Here is a 17,453-nt window from a genome sequence, read left to right as displayed (position 1 = left end):
GTATGATGAGGCGCCTCTGGTTCAATATCCGGCTCCAACTGGCTTCGTGTCAAAGTGTCCTTGAGCAAGACCCTTAAGGCCATATCTTGCCTTACCCGCCCTTATGCCTAAACTTTTTGGGCTATTTAAAAAAAAAAGAATAAAATAGTGAAAATAGCCGATCTACATCGACAAGTTGTGAGCTTGTAGATCGGCTATTTGAAAAAAAATGTAATGTTTTTCCAACATAAATAAAAAATGCCAAAGAAAGTTTAGGCATAAGGGGTAAGGCAAAATAAGGCCCTTAACCCCTAACTGCTCCTAATGAGAAGCACTTTGGACAAAGGCACTATATACTGTAAATGCACCATTTATAAGAGATATGCATGTAATGTGTGTAGTTTTACTAATTCAAAGTATGATACCGTTTGTTGTGAGGTTTTTACGCTTTATTTGAGTTGTGCAGTCGAGTGGTGTGCGTTCTTCTCACCAGAGGATCTGTCTCCACAGATGGCGCAGAGGCGTTTCTGGGAGAGCATGGCCCCACCACCGGGGCTGTGGGGCGACAGCTGCTTCAGGCCAAACGGGGGCTTCACGTCGTCCGAGCTGCTCACGGCGTGAAGACCCGACATGGACACCGTCGAGTTGATCTGAGGGAGAGATAATAATCATATTTGAAACGGGGACCACCCACCCTGACAAGCATTTGGAATTGTAGGAGTTGAGGCATTAAATTTAGTTTGACTCAGTTCCACAGATAAATATTCACGCCGCGCAATGCTTGTAGCTCGGCTATTTTCACAATTTTTGCCTCTTTCTTAGGTAATATTTGACAATTTGGCCAAAGTTTGACCATTCTTTGTAGTATAGTTTGTTGGTTACTTTTGACGTAGTATTACGTATTATTTTCTTCATTTTAGAGGTATTAAAAAGGTCTTAACACATTGATGACAGGTTTTTTTTAAAACAGGGTACAGTCAGTGCCTGGATTTTTAACAATTTTTGAACCTTTTTCAAGTAGTCACAAAATATTTTCAGTGATCACCGTCGTCACGGTGATCACCTCATTACACACATAGAGGTCTCGTACAATCGGGGGATTTTTTTTTTAAAACATTCGGTAATCCGTTCCATAGTTGCAGCCAGTTGAAAATAGTCAAAAATAGTCAAAAATACATAGTAAAAAAAAAAGTACACAGGAGCCGAGATACGGGCCTTTGAAGTCATAAGTTAACCAGGAAGTGGATTAAAGTCTAAATCTTCGTTTTTTTTTTTTTTTTTTCAAAAACGGCTATAACCGTTTTTGGCACACCTCGTTTGGATTCTCAAAAACGGTCCGGACCGTTTTTGGCACTCAATGTGTTAAAAGCCCTTAAATCGTCACTTTAGAAATGTGCAGATATCCTGTATACACTTTTACTGTATGTTGGATTGTTTACTGTTGACTGAGAAAACGATGTTGCACATTAGCTAATAATCTGGGGACCCTCCCAAAATAATTTGGGGACCCCCAGTTTGGGAACCATTGACCTATGGAACCACAAATGACTCCTGCTGGCGTACACAACTTCTTAGCTTTTCTTTTTAACCACATGAACCCTGGAATCCCTTTTCTTGGGAGCGAACATACAGTATGTCAGAAACAGAAGGTCTACCAGCTCACAATGCGTTGCGATACAACGCAACAAGAGATTTGGTGTAGAGGGGGAAAAAAAGGAGCGGCCTAGTAGTCAGGGGTTGACACTAACGGTTGCCCGGCTGCCTGTGGCAGGTAAATAAAACGTTCAGGCAGGTGGAGTTTGCTTTCAGGTTGCCCGACGGGCAAGTGTGTTTGAGTGGGGAAGCAACAGTCTTTAGTTCGCTATAAACGCAACACAAGACGTCTGTGGAATATAAAATAAGTCATACTGTATAAGTATTGAGATATTTGGCATAAATATTGAGATATGTCCATATCACACAGCCCCAGAATTCGCAAGTAAAGTAAAAGAAAAAGTGTTCAAATGAACGATAAATAAAATTTTACCTCTTACGATTTACTTTTCGGTCAAGTGGACATGACCTTTGGGCAAGTAGAACATGACCTGTACTTGACCTACGGGCAAGTGCCTCTGAATCAATAAAATCAGTGGGAAAAACCCATTTGAGAAATGCCTAAAATGTAAAGGTCTTAACAGCAATTCACCCAAATGGAATGTGTGGTTGAATGACTGTTTTGTATTTCCATGCACTTTGCCATGCCGATGAGAGAATGATAAAGCTATTTATTTCTAATGTATGGAGGGCACCCGTCTTCTGTGATCCTTCTTGAGGTTTCTTTCTTTTCTTTTCTTTTTTTCTTGAGCACGTTTCGTCATCTGTTTAAGGCCTGAGGTTCTGAGGTTCTGATTCTACAAAATGTGTTCTAAATCCGAACAGTTTTTAGAAAAAACCTATGTTGCTATAGTAGTGGTTCTCAAACGTTTCCATGTCAAGGACTCCCAAAATGATGTATTTGGTCATTTTCCAAAAAATTGCAGATCTACAAGCTCGTAGTGTGGCACTTGGTGCCGCGCTATGAGCTTGTATATCTGCTATTTTTGAATATTCAAAGATCTAAAATGACACAGATGTGTTCCCGGTCTTAACACATCGACCGCCAGAGGTTAATCTCATAATGTACTCACCAGTGCCAAGGTGTTTTTGTTGTTTTTTAGTTTTTTTCATGTCGCCATAGATCTTGTTAAAATCCTTAAGATTGAGCCGTACAAGGTCTGTTTACATCCGCGACATCCCACTGTATCTCCCAGTGAAGACCACGTGTCAAACGGGGTATCCATGTTGTAGTTAGAGCGGATTACGTTAAACAGTGAAATGCGAGGAGAAAAAACTACAGGAAGAGAATTGAGTTTCAGTTTCGTCTGTAGAACGAGAGCGGACGTGATCGTCAAAACCGGATCCCAAATAATTCTATTTCCGGTCATCAAACGGAAACGGAAGTGGATCAAAAAAAATCCGAAAGTGAACCCGGAAGTGAATAGCGCGAAAAGACCGTGGACCGTAGGGCTACGGTCTCGGCGCTTAACAGTTGGATTTAACGGACCGTAGGACTACGTTCTTGGCGGTTAATGTGTTAATGGGTTAAGGCCCTACGGGTGTCGTTTGGTGTCCTTTGTGGGCCAATAAAGCCCTATGAGACCGTGATGAAGGGTGAATTGACCTCTTTCCTAATCTCAAGACCCCTCCCTCACCTGTGGGCTGCTTATGGGCCCGTAGCCGACGGAGGGCGTGCCGGGAAGGCAGGGCGAGCCCAGCGAGGAGCTGATGACGGAGAAGGGAGAGCCGATGCTGCTGATGGGACTGTTGACCCCCGCGGTGTTGATGGAGGGCAGGGAGGTCATGAGCGCCGCCGCCGAGGGAGCCAGGGGCGGGGAGCGCTGGCCCGATGGAGGGGAGGAGACAGAGGAGCTGTCGGGGCTCCGAGAGTCTGGTGGTTTGGAAATGTAAAGAGAGGGTGATGTAAAGAGGCGAGAGAGAGAGGATGGAGAGAGGGAGAGAGAGGGTTAAGTAATTGTCACAAATCTTGCTATAACCACTTAAGACCTATTTTATACTTTGCCACATACGATGGTGTCATGCGAAAATAGCCTATCAACAAGCTCACAATGTTTCACATAAATGCGTTGTGAGCTTGTAGATCTATTTGAGAAATTTTTGAAACATTTTCAAACACATTAATTGAAAATGTTTGCTCATAAATAATGATATATATCATATAATTATAGCAGTAACAATAAGATCACTGTACAGGTAAACTGTCTGTAGTTCGAGAAAGATGTGTGTGTACAGTAATTTTGTCACTTTAATAACAATGCATTAAGGCTGCACAATATATTAGTATATTATTGTATATCGCAATATTAGTTTCCAGTCGATATCAGAAGGCTAAAATACATTTTGAACAACCCCCTGCTTAAGTGTACCCGACTATTCACGATGGAAACCAAGGCCAAACACAGCAGCTCCACTCCCACCATTCAGAAGCTTAGCAGAAAAGGCTATGCAAAGACATGCAATAAAAGAATGCCATTATGTTTCCCAAATCATTGAGAAAATTTGTTTTACACACATAATACAGACCCCTTTTCCAGTGCAGCCCTAAGCCTCGCCTTATTATATTTTTTCAAGTTTCAGAAATGTAATTATGTTATTGTACCACGTGTGAGGGTGCGTGTCGGTATGCTTGCGAGTGAGTATACTTTATGCTGTATCTATTGTCTATGGTTGCTTTATTTATTGTTTATTATTGTTGTTCACTTTTTTTACTTTTACTCTGCTGTCGTAGCTTCCTGAATTTCCCCCCTGGGTATCTTATCTCATGTTAAAAAGGTTTCTGTGTAAATATTATCATGATTCGATTTATATTGTTTTTGCAATGTCAAAATCTGCACAACCATTTGACTTTGGCAGGCAAGCAACATCATTAAGAGGTTGGTGGTCATTTAAAAAAAAAACGTATTTAGCGTGAATTTTGAAATTTATCAGACACTGTGGCTGGAGGACAAAAACTAGTGGCTTCCTGCCCTATTGCTGGGATAAGTAATAGTGTGTAATTTGTGCCGTCCAATATATCGCTATTATATCGATATCGTGAAATGAGGCTAGACATCGCCTGGGTGTCTGTCTTTTCCTTGTTTTAATCCCGTCAGCCTTATTTGATACTTTCACAACACAACGTGCTCAAAACAACACGTTGTGAGCTTGATGGGCTATTTTTGCCATTTTTGAACAAGATATTGTCCGAATATTTACTATCCAGTAAAAATAGTGATATTTGATTCTGTCCATACAGCCCAGCCAAACTCTATGTGCAATATTATTTCCCAACTTCTTGTCAAGTCAATTACCAGGGACACATTTCAATACCAGGTGCGTGAATGTGATAATGACGCCTGACTCTTGACCTTTTGGGGGACGGCGTGTTTGTGTGTGAATGCACAACCTCACATGCGAGGTTGTGCATGCGAGGTTGTGCATTCACACATGATTGGCATTCACACTCACGGCCATTTAAAAAAAATGAGCACGAACGAGACGCAAGTCCTTCAATGTACACCCATGCATTAAATATGCCTGATGCATAGTTGAGGCAGGCTAGTTTGTCCACACACAATTTCGTAAAGTGCAAAGTTATCGTGTTACAAACAGAACTGGCACTTGCTGATGGGACTGTGTGGGAGCCTGGCTGCCTGGCAGAGGGGGTGGAAATATAGACATTCAGCCTATTGATTTATTACAGCTCATCGGCCTAAATCACAATGTGACACCAGTATGGACTCTTGCTGAGGCAGCTGACAAATGCTGTGACATAGTATCAATGTGATTCCCCAGACGAAACCTTTGTTGTGCCCTGCAGTCTTGGAACTATTTCTGTCACCGTAATTTGTATCCATTGCATTCCTCCACACGCTCACATCAATGTGCAAGGCTGTCATGCTATTATATCTCAATTTTTAAAATGCAGTTTGCTCTGGTCTGTCATACTAAGAGTTGTTCCGATACCGATACCAGTATCAGAAAAGCTGCCAATACTGCCTAAAATGCTGGTATCTGTGAGTATGCCAGTCTATGCCATTCCAATATGCCACATAATTTATCACATGATAAGTCATTTACAATGATATTTTGAATGCTTCAGTTGATGTTGCACTGCTGTTTTATATATATGTTTTAATTTGTATTTTTTCCTAGATCAGTGGTTCTCAAACTATTTAATCTCAAGGACCACCATAACTCTGATAGTGTACGGGTCCATTTGGTTCCATTTGTACACTCTCAGAGTAACAGAACTGTACCCCACTTTGAGAACCACTGTCCTAGATCTTTTTTAAACTACAGTTATTGGAATCGTTAATAACTGTAGGGAAAAAAATCGGTACATCTCTGGTCTGATACACTTTGGAGAAAAGCGCTATATAAATGCACCATTTACCATTTACAGCAAAACCCTCAGTGATAAAAAGGTATCCATTTTTAACTCTGAGAGTACACAAATGTAACCAAATGGACCCTTACTGGTACATTTTAGATATGTTTGCATTACTCTTCGGAGTTAAATTAACAGAAGGAAACGTCAATATATCACGCAGCAGCCAGTGTTGTCATGTTGTCTCACCTCTACTGTCTCCCATGTTGACAGACAGACTGGCTGCCTGGGGGACAAGAACACAGCCTGGAGAGGGGCGGGTCGGTAGCGACTCAAGTCAGACGTGCTTCACTCCGTCAGCGGCCCGCTACCAAACTGTAGACCGCGGACTGCGGCCCAGGGCCCCGAGGAGGTTGGGGACCAAAAACACAGCTGAAAAAATTCCAACACAAGAGACACAGATTGAGAGAGAATATGGAGCTCATAACGTCAAAAAATATATATATATCCGCACAACAAAAACAAGTTCATATTTTTTTTTTTTATCCCTCACCTCCAACGTTGTCATATAATAACGCCCGAGCCTGTCAATGTGTTCTTTTATTTGTAGGCATATTATGTTTTAATCAAGGCAGGCAAAGCCAGCTGCTGATCAGCTGATCCCAGGCCTGCCAAGCAGAGCCTCGGTAACCTTACAGACCAGACAGAGAGAGTGATCTATTGAACTGATCGTCCACTTCGTATCGATTACTGACCCCCAGACAGACCGTGTGAATAATACAGCTCAACGCACACAGACTGAAACGTCCCGTTCCAGCAGATAGGTGGAGCCCCCCCCGACCCGACGAATGGCAACAAACAAACCACCATTCTAGGCTCAGGGCTAAAATAAGTTAGCATTCGGGCTAGCTCGTAATCAGTGTTGCCATGTCCGCTTATTATAATAAGCGACTTTGGGCTTGTTTTTCCAGTAAAGTTGCTTGTAAATATTGGTAGTTGTGGGTTTTCTGGGCTTGTTAATTGAAAGTGTAGTTGCTTATTTAGGCTTGCTTCCAAATGTCTTAATATTTAAACCAGTGGTTCTCAAATATTTTCATGAACATGTTTTGTGCCAGGGAGCATTTGTGTTTATTAGAATGTTTCAAACAAAAAACGTCAATATTCCAAATTTATAAAGATTTTTTTTAAATATAGCAGATCTACAAGCTCACATCGTGACGCGTTGAGAGCTTGTAGATCTGCTATTTTCAAATAGCCGATGCTATTTGAAAGGTTTTAAGTGCTCATGTGGCCTAATAGTCTCTTCTTTAGAGCTCGTTTTCCTAGACCTGGTTGGTTAATGCATTGGTTCTCAAAGTGGGGTCCAGGGACCCCCAGGCCCAGGGCTCCTTGAGGGGGTTCCAGGGGGTCCCCAGCTAAATGATGGATAGGAACCAAATGGACCCTTATGGGTCTGTAACTCTGAGAGCGTACAAATGGAACCAAATGGTTCCATTTGTACACTCTCAGAGTTAAATCAACATTGATTTTACAATATGAATTGGGGTCCCAGAGATAGAGATGCCATTAAATGGGGTCCGTAGCCTAAATGCAGGTCAAACTGGGGGTCCTTGAAATTAAAATGGTTGAGAATCACTGCTAGAGCCGTAAAAATCTTCTCTTATGGGGGTCCCTGGCTGATCTTTTCAAATGGGGGTCCGCGGGCTAATAAGTGTCAATTTGGGGGTCCTTGACATGAAAAAGTTTGAGAACCACTGGCTTAATGCGTATTTCTCTCACACAATCTGGCAACGCTGCTCGTAAACTAGGCTACTTTCACTGCATTCGTGGCTATAAAATTCAGTCGCCACGCCGACCGCCATGCGACACAAATAACGCGAGTGTCTCGTTGTAAAAGCGACACAACCAACTACACACAGTGTACAGTACATGTACAGTATAGGTACATTTAACATAGCTAGCTAATGCTAAGCTAGCTATAGATGCTAAAGCTAAGCTAGATGCTAAGCTAGCTATAGATGCTAAAGCTAAGCTAGATGCTAATGCTAAGCTAGCTATGGGTGCATTCGCAGCAGCACGCCTGATAAGAACAAGTGTTTATTGATTCTGCGTCATACATCATTAATCTGATGATCGGTATCCAAGTAAACGGAATAAAACAACAACAACGCATGCAGTAAATAGACAAGACAGTCTGGATTATTACTGACGTTTGTGAAGGCACCGCTTCCTCGCATGAAATGATGTGGAGGGACTCTCTCAGACTAGGCCCCGTGTGTGTGTGTATGTCTGACTGTTTGTGTGGGTGTGCGCGCACGTGTACGTGCGTGCCAGACTGCCAGTGTTGCCAGGTTTTGCGGGGGAAAGAAGCAACCAGGTCTATGAAAACAAGGCCAAAAGAAGCAACATATTATGTATAGGCCACATGAGCACTTTAAACCTACAGTGTATATACATTGGCTATTTGAGAATAGCAGATCTGCAATTTTCAAAAAAGATAAAATCATTCAGATGGGGGTTAGGGACAAATACATACTAATTTGGTGGTCCATGACATGAACATATTTGAGAACCACTGGTTTAAATAATAATTTAAACAAATTGGAAACAAGCCCAAATAAGCAACTACACTTTAGAAACAAGCCCAAAAAAACGCAACCCGCAACTACCACAACGTCGCCTTGCTAAACTATTGGCCAGGCCTATTCATTTTTTTAAGTTTTTCAGGAAAAATAAAAAACTGATCCAAAACAAAACTATATGATATTTCTTAATCATTTCACCCAAAATGTTTATAACAAATTATGACTATTTAAATAGAAATAACAGTTATGTAACATAAGAGATTTAAATAGGTTTAAATAGGATTAAATCTGATTTAGGCCAAAAAAAAGCAAAAGAAATTACAAAATGGCCTAAATCAGTAAATAATTTGGCTTAAGTCACAAAACCATGTGACTTAGGCCAAACAAAAGGCCTATTTTGGCCTAAGTCACATTAGGGAGTTAGGCCATTATACTAAAAGGGGAGTGAACAGCATGATCCTTTTCAATTAGGAGATGGAGGATTTTACCAGAGGTGGCCAGTGTCATGTAGCCTGGTAAACCCTCCCTCCGGAAATCTCATTTCCATGAGATTTTCCGGAGGGAGAGGCTTTACCAGGCTAAGTGTCATGAGGAGCTGACTTAGGCAAAAATAACATTTTCCTCAAAAAATGACTTAGGCCATTAGTTTAGCAAGGTGACGACAAGCAACTTCACAGAAAAAGAAGCTCAAAGTCGCTTATAATAAGCCGACAACATGGCAACACTGGTGCGTGCGCGTGTCTCAACTCCCCCCCACACACACTTTGGCTGGCAGCACACGCACCCCTCCCTCCCTCCCTGCCTGCAAGAATGAAATCGTGATGATGATGGTGTGTGTGTGTGGGTGATTTGACATTATGTTCTCTATCTAGTATAATGGTACAGAGAGCAGTGGCTGTGTAAGTTATTGCAGGTTAGGTTGTGTGTGTGTGTGTGTGTGTGTGTGTGTGTGTGTGTGTGTGTGTGTGTGTGTGTGTGTGTGTGTGTGTGTGTGTGCGTGCGTGCGTGCGTGCGTGCGTGCGTGTGTGTGTGTGTTGCTGATGATGCTGGTGTCAGGATGAAGTGGATGGTCCTGCTGTTGCACCTCTCATGGCACTGATGTGTGAGTGACACAAGAGGTCGAGAGGTCATTACAAGTTCACCTCTCATGGCACTGATGTGTGAGTGACACAAGAGGTCGAGAGGTCAAGGCAAGTTCAGAGCTGCATTTCAAGTGCTCAGGGGGGGTTATTGACAGATAACGGTCGGGGTATTGTGTATGTGTCTTTATGGAGGGTAAACCCAACTGTTTACTGTACATATTTTTCTCTTTTTTTAATTACTACTAGTACATATGATGTTTTCCATATTATTGTATATTATTGTTTGTCTTTAAATGTCTCTATGAATTGAATACACAGGACCACATTGCAAATAAGCCCTTTGGACTTTTTTTGTGTTATCCTTTTAGCACCTTTTGTATAAATCTGTACCTTTTTTGCAAACTGTTAATAAAGTATTCAATCAATCAATCAAAATGTTTCTTGCATTTTGCAAGAATATTATGTGGTAGTACTTAGCTAACTCTTTATCGTTATCTCGTTATCGTGGCAAGGTTTTCTGTCTGTTTTTTTGTATTTTTTGCCACTAGAAAATACAGAGAATATCACACCATTATTAATAGCAGTCTACTTTAGTTTCTTTATACCCTGCTTGCAAAGTGTTTAATAAAGCTAATAATAAGATACACCATAGGCATACTAATAATTACAATATTACAAAATACATAAATAATGTGCAATATACAATTTAGGTATTTACAGTTAGCAGACACTTTTATCCACAGCGACTTAAGTGTAAGGCATGTAAGAGGCATGTGAATGTGACACATTTTACTCTTTATTACTAGGGATGCATCGATACATATATATGTACACTACACACACACACACACACACACACACACACACACACACACACACACACACACACACACACCAACACACACACACACACACACACACACACACACACACACACACACACACACACACACACACACACACACACACACACACACACACACACACACACACACACACACACACACACACACACATGTTGGACATTGTTAGCACAGTCTGGCAAAGAATTCCAACACCAATATTTCACTCCATGCTGTACTTGAATGAGAATTTGACTAATAACAGCTCTTGAATTTTGAATCATGTAACCACAAGATAAAGAAAATAATTATAACACATTGGGGTATAGCAATGTAATGATGACGATAAAAAAAGCAAACATGAGATCAGATCTACAACATTTAAAGCCATTTAAAAGATCATACTATCCCTGATGGGAAAAGCCATTCATTAGGATTTTATTGTGGCTGTGATTTGGACAATTTCAATTTGCTGATGTTATGGTACCCTCTAGGGGTAAAACAGTGAATCACACAAAACAGAACTACAACTAGAAAAGTGTGCTCCTTGGAGTGCAGATCACCGGCAGGCCGGGTTGCCTACCCAGGGCTGTGTCGGTCGTGGACTCGTGGGTAGTGTTGGGTACCGTTGCTTTTAAAAGTACCTCATTACGTTACAGGAATCAGGATTACTGCTGTTAAAAATGTATTCTGTTACATTACAGGATTACCTTGCGGCAGTGGCTCAGGAGCTAGAGTGGCAGCTTGGGAACCGGAAGGTTCGTAGTTCGATCCCGGGCTCCCCCACAGTTAGTGTCAAAGAGTCCTTGAGCAAGAGGCTGAACCCCTAATTGCCCCCTATGAGCAGGTTGGTGCCTTGCATGGTTTCCTCCGCCATCGGTGTGTGAATGGGTGAATGTCTTGCACAATCATTGTAAAGCTCCTTGGATAAAGGTGCTATATAAATGCACCATTTACCATAATAACATTTACCTTCTGAAGAAAGTAACTCATTAGATTACTAACAACTAAGTGCAAGCTGTCAGTCGCGACGTGCATGCCGAAATTTACTTGCGATTGAAAGACAGTTGGACCGAGTTCAATAACCTCTTGAAATAACCTGAAATAATAATAGGCGGTCCACATATTTATTTATGTTCTTACACCTTTTAGCTTAGATATTATTACAATAGGCTTTGCGATGAATATTATGGTCATTGGTCACCATACTTTGATATGACTCAATCAACATAACAGGCAATACAACAAGGCAAGACACAAAAAAAACACTAAAACAATAACAGGGTAATACAACAAGTTTTAACCTTGATAATGTCATCGTAATCCAAAGATTCTTTTTCAAATGAGAAAAATATCAAGTTCAAGCGAGTGAAGCGACAAGGTGATCTCATTCTCATGTGCTTTCTGTTCTGTTTGTTGCGGAGAAAAGTCTCTCCACACAGCAGGATGTTAGAGGATGTTTAGTGGCAGGTTTGGAAAAATGTTCGCAGGACAACTGTCCAGTCCAGTAGGCTACTCGATTATTGTGTGGGGAGTTCATTCCTGATCTAGGCTATTCTCTATTTGATGTTATCGATGAACCAAGCGTGTTAGTTAAATTTCAGCGATTAAAATCCCATACAAATCACATGGATGAACCCTTTAAAAGTTATTTCATGCCAAAAGTGTCAGATCCAGGTCGGAAAAAGGCTGACGCTGTCATAATTCCATGGAATTATTAAGCAGCAACGGGTGCCTCTTTTATCTCCCCCAATGTGGGACTGCGCCGTGCCGGTGGTGGTGCGTTGTCCTTCCACCTGGACAGCGGAGACGTTTTTTTCGGCAAATCAAATAAAAAATCAAGAATGAGGGACCTTGTTGTTGTGTGCTGTTTATAATGTATGTGTCATGACGTCGCAAAGTGGGTTTGTGTTTGTGAATGGGGAGAAGGACAGACACCTTTACACCTAATCACAAAAGAAGCTCAAAATACACATTGCCACTCTCAAAAGACTCAAGACATCCACAGTCATCCGAGGCAACATGCAGGCAGGCTGTCTGTCGGCCTTGAGTGGAGGGAGATAGCCTTTATATCAAATACACAAATATCTGCCCATGGCTGAAGTAAGGCACAGCTTCACTCAGGTAAGGCCTGGGCCTTACTGTGCCTAAATCTGTGCCTGATGGGGCCGATTTGAAAAATGTGGGGTGGCGGTTCTTTCTTGGTCTACTGGGAGTGTGCGTGCAAAGTTTGATGGCAATCGGTCCAGCGGTACTGGAGATAAGCTGTTCACAGAAGGTCAGATAGACAGACACAGACGAACGGACAGGGGCAAAAACATATATGGCTGACATTATAACGTTCATGTGAATTGCCTAACACACACAAATTGGTCTCGATAGCCATGTCATTGATCAGTGACTCTGGACTGGTCCATGTCATTCAAACATTTTATTGAAAATATGGCCAAATATTGCGGGGAAATTGTTGCGGGAAAACTGCAAGCTAATGCATATTCTGTAGATTTAGTGGAATTTGCATTAAATCATGCAAAATGGCATTTCAATTGTGTTGTTCTGCACTCTCCCATATGAGGTTTAAATATCAGTGTTGCTCTGTAAGTGTCAACTTGTTGCAGCGAGACAATATTTAATGCTTGGTGTACACTGGGTGATTCTGTCTCACCCCTCTCCTCTCCTCTCCTCTCCTCTCCTCTCCTCTCCTCTCCTCTCCTCTCCTCTCCTCTCTCTGAATTCCAGATTCCGATTCCAGCTACCATTCCGTTATTGCCTGGCCTTTATTGAGTGGCAGATGGAACACAGACTCTTCTGTCAATAATACCAGAGTCTAGGGAAGCAGTAGAGATCATTGCAGAGGGAAACAGACAAATAAACATGTGTTTGTTTATGTAGTGTGTGTGTGTGTGTGTGTGTGTGTGTGTGTGTGTGTGTGTGTGTGTGTGTGTCGTGCGTGCGTGCGTGCGTGCGTGCGTGCGTGCGTGCGTGCGTGCGTGCGTGTGTGTGTGTGTGTATGTATGCGTGTGTGTGTTTATGTGCGTGCGTGTGTGCTTGTTTGAGTCTGTGGGTAGGTTCATTCATATCGGTCAAACCGTGGGATGCTTGCATTCATTTTGCATTTGATTTGTTTGTTTGTTTACTTGCTGCCTGTATGTGTGCTTTTAACTGTTTACTGTCATGTGAATGGGTGGGAAGATTGTTTAATGTATTGGCCGGTGTGTGTGTGTGTGTGTGTGTGTGTGTGTGTGTGTGTGTGTGTGTGTGTGTGTGTGTGTGTGTGTGTGTGTGTGTGTGTGTGTGCGTGCGTGCGTGTGCGTGTGCGCGTGCGCGTGTGTGTGTGTGTGTGTGTGTGTGTGTGGTTTGCGTGCGCTGTGTGAAGGATTAGGTCGCAGTGTGTGTCCACCAGTGATTAGGCCCGTCAGTGGGCCTGTTGTGCATTCACTCCGCTCATTAGCATATTAATGCTGCCTCCCTCTTGATCTCTCCCTCTTTCTCTCTCGCTTTCTCTCTCCTCCTCCTCGCTCTCCCCATACTCGCCCTTTCTTCTTCTACATATTTCCCAGACCGCGGCTGTAGCTTCCTGCCGCCTGGATCTATAAATCTCACCAATTTGCGTTGCTCGTGCTGTGAAGCAACAGACCTGCGTTATCTCCCAAACGGAATTTCAAAAAGTGCCTTGTCCTCTTTTTCCCTCCAGAAAATGGCCTCTCCTCTCCTCTCCTCTCCTCTCCTCTCCTCTCCTCTCCTCTCCTCTCCTCTCCTCTCCTCTCCTCTCCTTCACTTTTACTCTGCCCCTCACTCTCTGTCTCTCCTCTCTGTCTCTTTGTCAACCTCTCTCTCCCATTCTATCTGTCCCCGCTACCTTGCACAAGTTCTCACTCTTTATTTCCCCTTTTCTCTCTCTGTCTCTCTCTCTCTCTTTCTCTCTCTTTCTCCCTGCAAGTATGGCCCGCAAGAACTTCACCAAACACAGAAAAACGCACACAGAGGCAATCATGCAGAGGATTCGAGAACACACACACACACACACACACACACACACACACACACACACACACACACTCACACACACACACACACACACACACACACACACACACACACACACACACACACACACACACACACACACACACACACACACACACACACACACACACACACACACACACACACACACACACACAGAGGGGTTCATGCACCTCCTCATTCATTCTCACTTTCCCCTCCCTCTCAGCCATTCCCAGGGCGTGCGTGGTACCAGTGCAAATTTAGCAGGACCCTCTTTCAGATGTCCGGTGAAAGAAGGCGACAGCCAGCCCGAGAACTAGGGGAGCTGAAGTGCAAACCGGACACATTCAACTGTACTTAACACGGTGAGTGCTATTCAGCCCCTTTATGCCTCTTGCGACTCCAGCCTTCCAGTAGCCACCGACCTACAGACTCTAAACTCACTCCTATACCAACACCACCTTTCCGTAAAATTCTCTGTGTTGATTTAATTTTGAGAGTTAAAACAAATTGACCTGTAATTCTACTGTATATGCACCTCTTAATTGGCACACACCAAAGATCCCCCCCAAAAAAAGTCCAAACATGTACTGCACTACTTTGTAACTTTTAACCATTTAAGCCCTTATTTTCATATTTCATGATCTGCAAGCTCGAGCTTGGCTATGTTTTTGAAAATGTTTAAATTTTTTGAGAACATCTGAAAATGTTCACCTATGCCCCAAATAGGCATGTATCAAATCAAATATATCAAAATAATATCAAGTGTTTTAGTCTTAATGATTAGAGTTAATGGAAGCCTTTGTTAATTAAGTGGGGCCGCAAATTAATAATCTGTTGATTATTCTTTTATTTCATTAATCTGTAATTAATTTGACCATACATCGAAAGGAAAGTAATAAAGAGCAAAATGATGGTAAATGTTCATCACAAGTTATGTACAAACTAAAGACAAGCATTCACATTCTATGTGAAGTTGTAAATAGCACATGATATGTCACGAAACACATGAGTTGATTTCTGGCATTTCATTTGATAAATTTTGTCAAATGGTTAATCTGTAAATTGATTCATTATGTCAATCTTATCCTATAAAAGAGTGAACTTGATTTGGAGTCACTATAAAGACATTGCTGCAGTCCTCTTTGCAGTTTGAAAATGTCTCTTCTTTCTTACATGAAGTGAAAGTTCCCATGGTCAGTTACCTTTGTAATTTTGACTAATATTGGCTCTAAATGTCACTTTTTACACTCTCAGAGTCAAATTAACACCAGGCGGCAAGGAATCTCTGCTGGAATTGAAGCTCTCTTCCGGGTTCTCTTTCAGAGTGCTGTTCCTATTAATGGCCCAGGCAGCAAATGTCGCCATTTCATCTTCTACCGGTCGCAGTACATTATAATCTCAGTGAATGTGAATGAGGTTTTGGGCAGACTTTATACTTGATTTTATTACCTTAGGAAACCTTTTCATAAACACTTTATGTTTTCAATCCCTATAGTTTGAAGTCTTTTTTAAATCATCATGATATTCGTTTAGTAAATGATGGTCCCATTCATTTTAAAATTAATGATAAAGTAGGGTATGTTTCCAGGGTTTCCACTGGTTCTACTGAGTGAAGATCCGCCCTCGCTGCGGTTGCAGCCAATAGCATTAATTTCAGGTAGCACCGAATATAGAAATATGGTGGATTTGAAATCGCTGAAAAACATCAGGCTTCAAAAGGTGTCTGTAGAAACCAATGGCGTCACTTTTTCCATTCTTTTTTACAGTCGATGATTAACACTCAGGATTTTGCTGTGTATGTTTTAACCCTTCTACCATGGATTTTGATCGCTTAAAGGAGCACTTTAATCATTTTCAACCATATCTTCATATTATTGGTCCTCCTCACTAATGCTCATAATAAGATGCCAATTTTTTGTCTACTCACTCTGTGTCTCATTGAGGGGCCTTTCTCTTCCGGGAAAGTTAGCATGTTCTTGCATTAATACAAATAATAACTGTAATTGGAGCTTCGGAACTAGTCACAGCCCTGTTCTGAGACACAGATTGAATAGACATAAAATTATGCCATGATCATTAGTTAGGACCACTTATATGAAGATAGGTTTAACTTCTGCATTCTTTAGGGGTTAAGAAGACCCCTAAAATGTGTTGGTTTCTATTCTGGCAAGGTCACAGACAGAGAACAACGCTACTAGAAAAATACTGTGTTATTTAATATAATGGGTCTTGACTTTGAGGCCAAACACTAAACTTGGGTTCCTGTGAGTAGTAAGCTAAAGTAATGGTAGAGGCTGTATTAGGTTATTATTCTTTTGGATATGGATATAAAGAGAATCAAACCATCTTCAACATTTGGAATCGATAAAGGTAACATCAAGAAATGTCAAGTGGTTAACGGGTTATTTCACTTTTAAAACACTCCTGCAGTCATTTTAACGTCTATTGTAGCTTTTGTGTGGACCCCAGGAAGTTTTTAAGTTGCTTGATTCAGTATATTTAGATATTTCAGACACACACCTCCCACTATAAACGCATTGAACTTAAGTCTCCATTTTAACCATATTAGACTCATTGAAAACACACATCCCTGGTTCTGGTTATTGATATTGTCCTAGAGCGTGAGGGGGCGTGTTTTTTCAAATACTTGTATAATTTTTTTATTTCATTAATTCTTTTAAAGTTTAAAAAAAAGTAATTGGAAAAACACGGCCCCCTCACGCATTAGTAGGACAATATCAGTCACCAGAACCAGGAACGAATATTCTAAATTAGTCTAACATGGTTAAAATGGAGATTGAAGTTCAATGGGCTTATCTAGGAGTGGGGTGGGGGGTGGTGTCTGATCTAATGAATATCAAATCTCTAAATATTGATTCGAGCAACATAAAGACTGTCTGCGGTGCACACAAAAGCCAGAGTAGACGTTTAAATGACCCCAGAAGTGCTTTAAAAGTGAAATCCCACTTTGAGAGCGTTTCCTATGTTAGTTTCTCCCTAATTCTCTTTCTCTCCCCTTCTCAGTCTTTCCCTGATCCTGTCTTTCACC

The 17,453-nt window shown here is 41.6% G+C and overlaps 1 protein-coding gene across 5 annotated transcripts in view; it reads right to left on the bottom strand.

The window, feature by feature from the left end:
• Window positions 1–8,214, bottom strand: part of rxrba (retinoid x receptor, beta a) — a 36,144-nt gene extending 27,930 nt beyond the window's left edge. For 4 of the 5 annotated variants that reach the window (XM_080442838.1, XM_080442841.1, XM_080442840.1 and 1 more), the window contains exons 1-4: window positions 8,095–8,214; window positions 6,134–6,316; window positions 3,210–3,445; window positions 470–629 (exon numbers count right to left, since the gene is read on the bottom strand). In XM_080442838.1, the coding sequence (XP_080298964.1) occupies window positions 470–629; window positions 3,210–3,445; window positions 6,134–6,149 (412 nt within the window). In that variant the 5' untranslated portion in view covers window positions 6,150–6,316; window positions 8,095–8,214. Of the gene's footprint in view, window positions 1–469; window positions 630–3,209; window positions 3,446–6,133; window positions 6,317–6,437; window positions 6,634–8,094 lie in introns of those variants that run through there. The other variant, XM_080442839.1, reaches the window with a different exon arrangement.
• Window positions 8,215–17,453: the final 9,239 nt, after the last annotated feature.

Source organism: Gymnoscopelus braueri (genome assembly GCF_963280865.1).
Source record: "Gymnoscopelus braueri genome assembly, chromosome: 11".
NCBI lineage: Eukaryota > Metazoa > Chordata > Actinopteri > Myctophiformes > Myctophidae > Gymnoscopelus > Gymnoscopelus braueri.
The sequence above is the reverse complement of the archived record's forward strand: the minus strand, read 5'-3'. Positions and strand labels throughout refer to the sequence as shown.